Raw genomic sequence first — 12,423 nt, forward strand, 5'->3', positions numbered from 1 at the left:
TTCAGCAATAATAATAATAATAATAATAATAATAATAATAATAATAATAATAATTTATTATTTGTACCCCACCCATCTGGCTGGGTTTCCCCAGCCACTCTGGGCAGATTCCAACAAAGATTAAAAATGCATCAAAATGTCACACATTAAAAACCACTCCGTCTGGTGGGATATTATTATTATTATTATTATCATCATCATCATCACCACCATCTTAATCATTGCTATTATTATTAATTCCATTTCTATGCCGCTTTATATTTTAAATAACAAATCTCATAGCAGTTTACAACACATAAAAACATCAATTAATGCAGAATAAAAATAATTCAAGCTGTAAGGAAAATATTTCAGATCCTTCTCTAAGTGATATTTTGCTTTCCCCAGTTGCCAACCTAGCATCCAGAGATCTCCATGTGGTCGCAATTGGACCCGCAGTAGTCACAAAACGTGCCTGGCACCTGCCTAATTTTGAACACTGTGGCTGTAGGCAGTTGTTAGAAATGAAACTTGTTCATCAGGTACCGTAATACCTCGGGTTAAGTACTTAATTCGTTCCGGAGGTCCGTACTTAACCTGAAACTGTTCTTAACCTGAAGCACCACTTTAGCTAATGGGGCCTCCTGCTGCCGCTGTGCTGCCGGAGCACAATTTCTGTTCTTATCCTGAAGCAAAGTTCTTAACCTGAAGCACTATTTCTGGGTTAGCGGAGTCTGTAACCTGAAGTGTATGTAACCTGAAGCATATGTAACCCGAGGTACCACTGTACTGAGAGGGTAGGAGATTATCATGCTCACAGCACAGAGATTTTTGGTGGGAAGAGAGCCTCTAGATTTCCACTTTTATGACATGCAAAAGCTCTGCTGACTTCATAAGAGGCAACTTTGGTCGGACAGTATTAAGGAATGTAAATTGTGGAAGTTTTATGGTAATGCTGTACATTATTTCAGGCACGTGCTTTCCAAGCACTGAGCCTTCCTTTGTTTCGTTTTTACAAATCCATGATATAATTTTGCAGGCTCTGTGTGTGCACGGACGCCATTTCCGCAGTGCCCACTTTGCTCAAGTGTATGGAACCAGAAAAAGAGCAGTGAAAGAAATTCTTTGAAGAAACTTAATCTTTGGAGTGGGAGAAGAAAAGTCAAGCAGAGGAACAACGCATTGCCACAGGAACAGAATGTTTCTCCAGCGATGAGTGTTTTGATATTATTATTTTTTTAAAGGTGCAACAAATGAAACATAACCCCCCCCCCCAGAAACCTTCTTATTAAAGTACACAAGCACAATAATCCGAATGCACAGTATGTCTCTTTGTCTCTGGCAAATGCTTAGTAATGCACATTTTGTTTCTTCCCAGGCAAATTTATCATTAGTCACTATTGTAACTGAGACATTTGTTATAGAAAGGCAATTAATTGCAGAGTCATGACTGGATCTCCATAAGGTCACTTAATGCTCCTGCGTCGTGCTGGTGGGATAGAGGGAGGTGGGAAGCGGAAGTATTTTACCAATCTTAGGGTCACACAGATCTATATCCAGTCAGGTTTTTAAAAATACAGTGGTACCTCGGGTTACAGATGCTTCAGGTTACAGACTCCACTAACCCAGAAATAGTACCTCGGGTTAAGAACTTTGCTTCAGGATGAGAACAGAAATCGCGCTGCGGTGGCAGCGGGAGGCCCCATTAGCTAAAGTGGTACCTCAGGTTATGAACGGTTTCAGGTTAAGAACAGACCTCTGGAACGAATTAAGTTCTTAACCTGAGGTACCACTGTAAACATTGCGTTACATTTGGCAAATAGCTTCGGTGTAATGCAGAAATCTGTGTGTATACTCCAGCTTTCTTCCATGGAGCTCAAAGTAGCATACATGCCCCCCCCCCCAAAACACATTATTCTCACAAGAATCCTGTGGTTAGTTGGTTAGGCTGAGAGAATGTGACTCAGTAACTCAGCGCCACTCAGTTTTGTAGCAGGTATGTATGAACCTGCTCTCCTAAGCACTAACTATTATACGTCGTTTTATTAAAAATTGTTGATAGGAGTGCAGAGATGGTTATTGGCTACCTACTGTGTTTGTATTTCAAAAACCATTGGGCACCAAAGATAGGATCTATCTGAATTCATATTCCAGAAACACAGGTATCATATTGAGTAATCATATTGTACCAGGCTTCCTCAACCTCGGCCCTCCAGATGTTTTGAGACTACAGTTCCCATCATCCCTGACCACTGGTCCTGCTAGCTGGGGATCATGGGAGTTGTAGGCCAAAAACATCTAGCCGAGGTTGAGGAAGCCTGTATAATTATACAATAAAGCAGTAGGTAAATTGTGCCAGAAACGGGCAAATGTACGATGAAACTAATGAAGCTTAAGATTCAGGGTTTGTAATCCTGGAGGGCCCATTTGCTTAATTTTTTGGGGGGTGTTTGTAGACCCAGTTTGAGTTGCATGGCTCAAATCCTTCTCTGATGCATCATTCATGGATATAACATTGGGCAGACTAAATTTCCATACACACTGCCCAAGCTTGCACCGGGGGCAAGCTAACGCAGGGGTTTTCTCCACCCCCTGCAGGCGCACTCCATTGTCTCTTGAGACCAGACGGACGCCAGCCAACCAACCAATGGTTAGGGGGAAGTTTGTTGAAACATCACAGAACAATTGGCCACAACCCTAGGAAAACACCCAGGCTGAAGTCCAATGCCACCGTCACACTTGCAGAATGGCTTTTGAGCCACCCTCTAATGACATAAATGGAGGTTATTTTTCTGCAATTCCCCTTTCCTCTTGCAACCCTCTGTGCCTCCCCCCACCCACCGCACCGCACACCTCCCAATCTGTTTCATAGAATTTGAGAGCCCTCCAGAACAGCATGGAAGGTTGCTTTGGAGACAGGAGTAGGAAAATGAAATGGGGAGAAAATTTCCCATTCCTTCCTGTCTCCTTAACAGTTGCCTTCACTGGATCAAAAGCATTTCTAGAAAAGAAGAGTAGCATTGGATTTTACCCATGGAGTAGTGCAAGTTAAAGGATTGCGGGTAGCGCTGTGGCCTAAACCACTGAGCCTCTTGGGCTTGCCAACTGGAAGGTTGGCGGTTCAAATCCCCGCGACGGGGTGAGCTCCCGTTGCTCCGTTCCAGCTCCTGCCAACCTAGCAGTTTGAAAGCACATCAAAGTGCAAGTAGATAAATAGGTACCACTGTGGCGGGAAGGTAAATGGCGTTTCCGTGCGCCCTGGTTTCCGTCACAGTGTCCCGTTGCACCAGAAGCGATTTAGTCATGCTGGCCACATGACCCAGAAAGCTGTCTCTGGACAAATGCCGTTTCTCTGGGCCTGAAAGCGAGATGAGTGCCGCACCCCATAGTCGCCTTTGACTGGATTTAACCGTCCAGGGGTCCTTTACCTTTTTTTACCTTTACCTAGTGCAAGTTAAGGTAAGAAAATTATCTATATTATTTCCATCTTGATCATGATATTGTCTGCTCCTGTTGCTCGGTCCCTGCTCCTGCAAACCTAGCAGTTTGAAAGCACGTCAAAGTGCAAGTAGATAAATAGGTACCGCTCCGGCGGGAAGGTAAACGGTGTTTCCGTGCGCTGCTCTGGTTCGCTAGAAGCGGCTTAGTCATGCTGGCTACATGACCCAGAAGCTGTACGCCGGCTCCCTCGGCCAATAAAGCAAGATGAGCGCCGCAACCCCAGAGTCGGTCACGACTTGGACCTAACGGTCAGGGGTCCCTTTACCTTTACCTTTAATTGGGTTTTGTACATAGCTCCCGACGAAGGTGATTTCTCTGAAACACCATACAGTTGATTACCAGACGCTCTGGAGAGTCTCTTTTTGGATCCTCCCCCCCCCCCCCCCCCGTTAGACATGTTGAGGTGCTCAGCTCAGCTGCCATTCTCAGGACACGGTTAAATTGTGAGAAATCACCCTTTAATGGAACTTAACCATTTTTTAAACTTTCTGTTTTTTTTACTTGGGTTTTCCACCAGTATCTAGCTGCATGATGGAAAGAAAACAAACTCAAAACATGCATTAGCATTTCAGTGGTTAGCTCCTTCTAAACAACAACTGAAAAAGGAAAAAGATAGAGAAAACCAACCTACATTTGTGTTGCTACGGAAGAGACAGGAATTCTTAAGCTTAACTGAAATAATTAAGTTTGCAAGAAATCTATACTCCTGTTTAATTTTGCTTTCAGGGTGTTTTGCTGCTGCTGCTACTGCTGCGCTGAAATGCTATTTGTTAAAAGATTCTTTGCTTCGCATCTGAAGACCAGCAAGATCTCCCATCGGTTCCAGAGTAACAAACGACCAGTTGCTCCCCTTGGGTCACGAGTTTTGTTGGATCCAGATAAAGTTTTTGATCACAACATGTGGTATGATTAATGCAATTTGCTACTGTGTTATCAGTTTGTCTTTTAAATATAGGTAGGAATTTATTTATTTATTTTATTGAGAATCTAAACACAGAGGCTGAATGCTTTCCTGCCATTCAGAGGCCAGAATCCATAGCCAGCAGAAGAGAGAGACCTTACGTGCAAATGGAAAGTGTTTTAATCTTTGTCTGTTAATTTAGAGAGACAGACCAACTGATATCCAGTGGTCGGTCAAAATAATTATCTCAATGTTTTCAGAGATTAATTGGATACCTTGGATATCTGCCCTGCCCTCATATGTGATATATATCTGTTTACCAATTCCAGGAAATTTGAGTGGGCACTTGTTTCACCATCACAACAATGGCTACCATCCATGTTCCATTAACTTTTAAAAATAGAACATGAAGTAGAGCCATGTTATGAAATAAATGATGGATGTACTAGTAGCAGGAGGTTGAGATTGTTATTATTATTAATTGAATTTATATACCAACCTTTGCCCCCCCCCCCAAATTATGAATCTTTGTAAATTGTGTTTCTAAAGGATCTTTTGTTATTGCCAAATGCCAGTGTGTTTGCATTATTAAGTTTGTTATGAATAAAAAAATCATTTTAAGTTAGAGCTTAATAATTATTTCACTATTAATATATTTCTTAATTGTATTTCACTATTAATATACTTCTTAATTGTATTTCACTTCAACAATTACTTTGATAAAATAACATATTTTGTTATGTGCTAATGGCTTTAGATACCTATTAGGTCCATAAATTACCGTATAGCATATATTCAATACAAAAAACAGTGACAATTGAACATATAAAGGACATCTGGACATATAAAGGGCCCCATTACCTTCAGTAGCTTAGGGCCTCATCAAACCTAAATCCGGCCCTGCGTATAACCCATTGCAATAATCTAACCTTGAGGTTACCAGAGCATAGACAACAGTAGTTAGGCTATCCCTGTCCAGATAGGGGCGTATCCATACCATAATAGGAGATGAGCCCTTACTTCCTTCTTCCTACCTTGTGGAAGACCTTGATGCTCTTGTTAGGTTGGGATGAGTGAAGCAAGTTGTATGGGACTCATTTCCCTACTTCCAGGCAAGCAGTTTGGCTCTGTGCTCCTTCTAAGTCAGGGATGGGCAGGTTGCAGACCTCCAGATACCGTTGGACTTCAACTCCCATCAGCCCCTGCTCTCACTTCCATACACCACTGCTGGGAAAACCATAGCTTTAACTATACGGACATTTGATGGCAAGGTGATGTCTCTGCTTTTTAAGATGCTGTCTAGGTTTGTCATTGCTTTTCTCCCAAGAAGCAGGCGTCTTTTAATTTCGTGACTGCTGTCACCATCTGCAGTAATCATGGAGCCCAAGAAAGTAAAATCTCTCACTGCCTCCGTTTCTTCCCCTTCTATTTGCCAGGAGGTGATGGGCCCAGTGGCCATGATCTTCGTTTTTTTGATGTTGAGCTTCAGACCATATTTTGCGCTCTCCTCTTTCACCCTCATTAAAAGGTTCTTTAATTCCTCCTCACTTTCTGCCATCAAGGTTGTGTCATCTGCATATCTGAGGTTGTTTATATTTCTTACTTGCTTCTGTGGCATGCCTTAGGACCTAGCCATTAAGTCATCAGCCCCTTTTGAATTTTTGGCACTGAAATTCCTAGGGAATAGTTCGCGTTGCTCAGCGTTTTTCCACTCTTGTTTTGGTGCAATACTGTGGCGTGGCCGTGGCTCCAATCCTTTACTGAGGCCTGGCTAACATTAGAACACCATTATTTGACATAGGGAGATTTAAATCTTTATCCCACTCAAATCCATCTGTTGCGCTCTATAATTAAAAGCTCCCTGCAGCTCACCTCTGGTTGCTGTTTTGGGTTGTGCTTAGTGGTCTGGCAACACATGGGAGCAATTACAAGTATTTCTTCAGAAACAAAACCAGCTGCAACATTCCTCTATCGGATTACCCACACCTTTACTGAGTATATTTCTGTACGTATCTGTATGTCATGCTTTGACTTGCTGGGCGACCATGTTTTGATAACTACAAATCTGTGGCGGAATGGCGGCCGCATAGCGCAGCTGTGTGTCATTTTAGGAGATAATGAGCCCTTATTAACGGGAATCAAACGGCACAGACCCTATCACGAGCGCACGGGCTTGTGTTTTGGAGAGATGGCATGTTTGCGAAAGGACGAACTTTCCACTGGCGCTCGCTCCAGAAGGCTGCGGAATGTCCTGTAACGAAAAGGCGACACACACCACAGAGGCATTCGAATGCTGCCGTGGACCGTGAGGAGAGGGCAGTACAAGGAGTTTGTCAGCGCAGAGCCTTCTGGAACGCTCCACAAAGCAAAAGAATGGAGCATAAGAATGGCAGGAGCTCCAGAGGGCATCAAGGCCTACTTTAAAGACCTGGGAGAGTGAAGTGGGGGGTGAGGTGGAGAGAAGCTAATGGAATCTGGAATATACAATGCATTTGATTACATGTGGTGCTTAAGGGGAGAAAAGAAAAGAAAAGACTCTGGAAGCTTTTAAAAATAAAAGGCATCCTTTCCCCCCCTCCCCTTGCAATTCCCCCCCCTCCCCCTTGCAGGGACCACATGAAGTGGTCACAGGAAGAAGAAGAAACAGCCAAGGAAAAAGCCGCAGAGAATTCACTCATCAGAGTCCAACCAGAGCTGCAAGGTAAAATACCCTAATAACAATTAAAACTGCAATACACCCACCCTTTTGTTTACGCGCTAATCCTTAGCATCACCATCTCCTTCTTTTCCTATGCGCTGTACAGTCATACCTTGGAAGTCGAATGGAATCCGTTCCAGAAGTCCATTCAGCTTCCAAAATGTTTGGAAACCCAAGCGTGGCTTCCGATTGGCTGCAGGAAGCTCCTGCAGCCAATCGGAAGCCGCGCCGGACATTCGGCTTCTGAAAATCATTCGGAAACCGGAACACTCACTTCCGGGTTTCGATCGTTCGGGAGCCGATTTGTTCGGGACCCAAGACGTTCGAGATCCAAAGTGCGACTGTGTTGACTGTGACATATATTAACGTTGCTCCCTCCTGGCTCACGAAATATTGACATCTAACTCTGCTCTGACCTCCCAAGCACATCTGGTGTTACTCTCCCGCTTTCTACAGCTGGTTGACCATCAGGGTGATAACAGCATGTACATGGTCACTACATGAATTTAATGTCAGTGTTCGGTTTTCTAAAAGATCTGTCGATGTATCTTTTCCCAGAATTAATAAACCTCAGCTTGATATGGGAATCTGTAGATCTGAAATGAACCCGTTTAATTATTTTTACAACCAAAAAAACTTGATCCTCTCTTCAGGCAATTTTTGCAGGACAGTTCGCCTAGTCATGCTGTTTTTTTGGGGTAACCACAGTAGTGAAATCTAGGTTAATGGGAAACAGGCAGAAATACCATGTGGTACAGTCCTCTTTGGTGTCTCTGTGCATGTTAGGCAGATGAGCTTTTAGGAAGACCTCCAGAGTTTGACAAGCTGGGGAGGAAAAACATGTGCAAGATATTGAGACTGTGTTTATTTAAAATCCCTGTATGTTTTTAACCTGTGTTTCAGGCAAAATGTGATTTGAAGGAGCAGCTTACAACAATTTTAAAAATCATCCCACAAAGTACTGGTTTAAAATGCAAGAGTAATAGTAGTAGTAGTAGTAGTAGTAGTTATTAAACTTCCTCTCACTGGTTGTGTGTTGCCCCCTGTGCTGATGTCTTTTCAACATTGGTGGAAGATGTTGCTAAATTTGGCCTTCAAGGTACTGTTGAGATGGTTGGCCTGTTTGTTGTGAATCATGTGCTTCTGGAATTATGTGGAAGATTTGAGAGTTTTGATAACGTTATGGCTTTAATGTGAACTATTTTAATATAATTCTTGTATACTACTCTGGAGGTGAAAAATTAGTGGTGTGTGCATATGCAAACGTGTTTTTCTTGCTTCCCCTGTTCCACGTTGTTCGGGAAGAAGGCACCTCATCATTACGTCATGGTCTGGTGAAGCCATGCCGGAAGTTATGAAGGAGGAGGTGGCAGAGACAATTCAACACGTGGCTGCTGTTTTCTGATTATGCCCATAGTTGTAAACACTGAAATGCTCTTGCCCCTGCTATTCAGACGAGGTAGTAGTCTGGCTGATCAAGAATATTTGTTTCAAGTCATTAAAAGTCTGAGGGCGGCCTTGTTTATCTAATATGTGAACTGGGAATACTTGGAAAACCCCCACACATTTTCACTTGGACGTATCCAAGTATTTCATCATTCCATAAAAGATGGAAAAATCTGTATGAGTGTGGGAGTGGTTGTCACCAGAGGTATGTGCACGGTCCGTTGAGAAGCTCAAATGTGAGGCTACACACTTGCTGCCCTTTGCAAATGGAGGGGGAAATCTTAGGCCAGAAATAGATGTCCTGAATTTGATTAGTCTTGTAGTCATTTGCTCACACAGCCTCTTCAGATGTTGCTTGATGCAACGGGCTCAGGAGCAGACAAGAGTGCCCACCTGACCTCCAATCAGTCTTGTTGTCCCTGCTTAATGGAAAGTATAAGAAGAAGGGCAAGGCAGTGGCGAGGTTTTGTTGTTTAGTCGTGTCCGACTCTTCGTGACTCCATGGACCAGAGCACGCCAGGCACTCCTGTCTTCCACTGCCTCCCGCAGTTTGGTCAATTTCATGTTGGCAGCTTCGAGAACACTGTCCAACCATCTCGTCCTCTGTCGTCCCCTTCTCCTTGGGCCCTCCATCTTTCCCAACATCAGGGTCTTTTCCAGGGAGACTTCTCTTCTCATGAGGTGGCCAAAGTATTGGAGCCTCAGCTTCACGATCTGTCCTTCCAGTGAGCACTCAGGGCTGATTTCCTTCAGGATGGATAGGTTTGATCTTCTTGCAGTCCATGGGACTCTCAAAAGTCTCCTCCAGCACCATAATTCAAAAGCATCAATTCTTCGGCGATTAGCCTTCTTTATGGTCCAGCTCTCACTTCCATACATCACTACTGGGAAAACCATAGCTTTAACTATACGGACCCTTGTTGGCAAGGTGATGCCTCTGCTTTTTAAGATGCTGTCTAGGTTTGTCATTGCTTTTCTCCCAAGAAGCAGGCGTCTTTTAATTTCGTGGCTGCTGTCACCATCTGCAGTGATCATGGAGCCCAAGAAAGTAAAATCTCTCACTGCCTCCATTTCTTCCCCGGTGGCCATGATCTTAGTTTTCGGTTTTAGTGGTGAGGTTGGTGCAGGGCAAATGCAGCGTCAGGATGACCCTGGAAAGTCACACATTTCAGTGTATTCCCTGACTGCATTGTGTGATGTACCTGTGCATTTCCCCTCATGGATCCTTGACACCATGCTGTAGCCACTCCTTGAGAGCCAACCGGTATCGCTTTGGCTGACGTTTGCATTTACCTGGAGACCTGGAACGAAAGGTTCTTGCAAGGATGAATTAGGACTGCAATGTGTTGCTTTGTATTGCAAAACTGCCACAGCCACGGTGAATCTTGCTGCTTCTCTTCATTGTGGAAAATCCTGTTTTGTGTTTCTGTTTCTCTCTCTCTCTCTCTCTCTCTCTCTCTGTGTGTGTGTGTGTGTATGCATCCATCCTTTCTCTCCATTTCCACCTGGCCAATGAAGTTCCTCTAGGTCTTCAGAGTTTACTCTTCGTATAATCTTTTCGGCTTCAATTCTGAAATAAGTGCAGACTTGCAAATTTGCCTCGTTTGACATTCTTCCTACTCTTTTAAAGATTAATTGAAGCATGGTTAGCATTCGCTGGAAATTAAATAAGTAGAGTGCAGGCAGTAGCTTATGGCTGAGATATATTGGACTCAGGAGGCCATTCTTTCTCTTATGAATGCCTGCATGCTTAAAATGGGACTAGGTGAGCATTGCCAATAATGCTTCCTCTCAAAGCTTCATCTTCTTTCTGCATGTGGCAGCACATTTTGACCTATTTATTGTTAACAATGAGCCGAGCTGAAACTAATGAGTAGGTTATTTTAGGTCATTGGAAATCACTGTAAAAAAGAAGAAGAAGCAATAAATAAAAGGCAATGTTCCTCCAACATGCTGCAGCATTGCCAAAAAGGATCATTGTGAAGGACCTTGGTACAAAAAGGAAGAGCAAGAATGAATAAACTGATAGACTTTCAAGCACTTTCTCTGCTTATTAACATGGTCAGCTGCTTTTCAAGCATGCTTATTAGGCAAAGAGGAGGCTATTGCGTCTAAAAGGAAGAAGAAGAATGTAGTGTTTGTTTAGCGACTTTACACGCTGCTCTGTTCTGATTTCCTCTCTTTTGTTTTTTTTTTTTTTATAAATTTTTTTATTGCTTTTTTCCAGAATCTAAATCCATCATCAATAACACAACAAAAGCGGTTTTACAGAAAGAAAAAGAAATTAAACAAGAAAAAATTCATTTTTCGAAGTCTTTTTTTTTTTTTTCATCATCCACTGGACTTCCCCATCTCCTCCATCCCTGCATTCTTTATAATAAATATAAACAGCAAATTAATACCTTGTTTCCTGTGTTTTTGTATTTTCATCTAATTATTCACTCTGAAATTAAAACTTTTCTCAATCATTAACTTTGTTTCTATCAACTCCGAATTTCAATACTGAAGCATATTTACCTCAAACCTTAGCAAATTTTTAACATTCATATATCTTATAATGTTTTTGTAAATAGTCCTTAAATTTTTTCCAATCCTCTTCCGCAGCCTCTTCTCCCAGGTCTCGGATTCTGCCAGTCATTTCGGCTAGTTGCATATAGTCCATCAGTTGTGTGTGCCATTCTTCCAGTGTGGGTAGCTCCTGTGCCTTCCAGTATTTAGCTATGAGAATTCTTGCTGCAGTCGTTGCATATAGAAAGAAGGTTCTGTCTTTCTTAGGTATCCTCTGGCCCACAATGCCCAAGAGGAAGGCCTCTGGTTTCTTCTGAAAGGTATACTTAAATACCTTTTTCAACTCGTTATAAATCATTTCCCAGAAGGCCTTCACCCTCGGGCATGTCCACCAGAGGTGGTAAAAAGTTCCTTCAGCCTCCTTACATTTCCAACATTTATTATCAGACAAATGGTATATCTTTGCAAGTTTGACTGGGGTCATGTACCACCTGTACATCATTTTCATAATATTTTCCTTTAAGGCACTACATGCCGTAAATTTCATACCGGTGGTCCATAACCTTTCCCAGTCCTCAAACATAATGTTGTATCCAATATCTTGTGCCCATTTTATCATGGCTGATTTGACTGTCTCATCTTGAGTATTCCATTTAAGCAGCAAGTTGTACATTCTTGAAAGCACTTTCGTCTTAGGTTCAAGTAATTCTAGTTCTAATTTTGATTTTTCCACCTGGAAACCAATTTTTTTATCTTTTTTAAAGATCTCTAAAATTTGGGCATAGTGAAACCAGTCTCGCACCTTCCCTTTCAATTTTTCAAAGCTCTGCAACCTCCAAGTGTCACCCACTCTTTCTATTATTTCACAGTATTTTGCCCAGCCACCCCCCATATTAAGTATTTTTGTGGCTTTAGCCTCCATCGGTGATAACCACCTCGGAGTCTTGTTTTCAAATAAGTCCTTGTATTTAGTCCAGACAGAAAACAGAGATTTCCTTACAATATGGTTTTTAAACAACTTATGAGACTTTACCTTGTCGTACCACAAATATGCATGCCACCCAAAAGCATTGTTGAACCCTTCCAGATCTAGGACATCAGTGTTTTCTAGCAAAAACCAATCTTTCAGCCAGCAGAGGGATGCAGCTTCATAATACAACCTTAAGTCCGGCAGGGCAAAACCCCCTCTTTCCTTTGCATCTGTTAATATTTTAAATTTTATTCGGGGCTTTTTGCCCTGCCAGACAAACTTCATAATGTCCCTCTGCCACTTTCCAAAACATTCCACTCTGTCCACGATCTGTAGGGTCTGGAACAGAAACAGCATTTTTGGCAATACATTCATCTTTACTGCTACAATTCTTCCCAACAAGGAAAGTTTCAATCTTGA

At 42.5% G+C, this 12,423-nt stretch overlaps 1 protein-coding gene across 4 annotated transcripts in view; it reads left to right on the top strand.

The window, feature by feature from the left end:
- The window catches only part of METTL8 (methyltransferase 8, methylcytidine), a 37,852-nt gene that overhangs the window by 5,294 nt on the left and 20,135 nt on the right, over window positions 1-12,423 (top strand). The window contains exons 1-2 of one of the 4 annotated variants that reach the window (XM_053359847.1): window positions 4,108-4,383; window positions 6,991-7,082. In XM_053359847.1, coding sequence (XP_053215822.1) covers window positions 4,241-4,383; window positions 6,991-7,082 — 235 coding nt within the window. In that variant the 5' untranslated portion in view covers window positions 4,108-4,240. Of the gene's footprint in view, window positions 1-4,107; window positions 4,384-6,990; window positions 7,083-12,423 lie in introns of those variants that run through there. The other 3 variants (XM_053359848.1, XM_053359836.1, XM_053359845.1) reach the window with 3 other exon arrangements.

This window comes from Podarcis raffonei, chromosome 1, assembly GCF_027172205.1.
Source record: "Podarcis raffonei isolate rPodRaf1 chromosome 1, rPodRaf1.pri, whole genome shotgun sequence".
In the NCBI taxonomy this organism is placed as follows: Eukaryota; Metazoa; Chordata; class Lepidosauria; order Squamata; family Lacertidae; genus Podarcis; species Podarcis raffonei.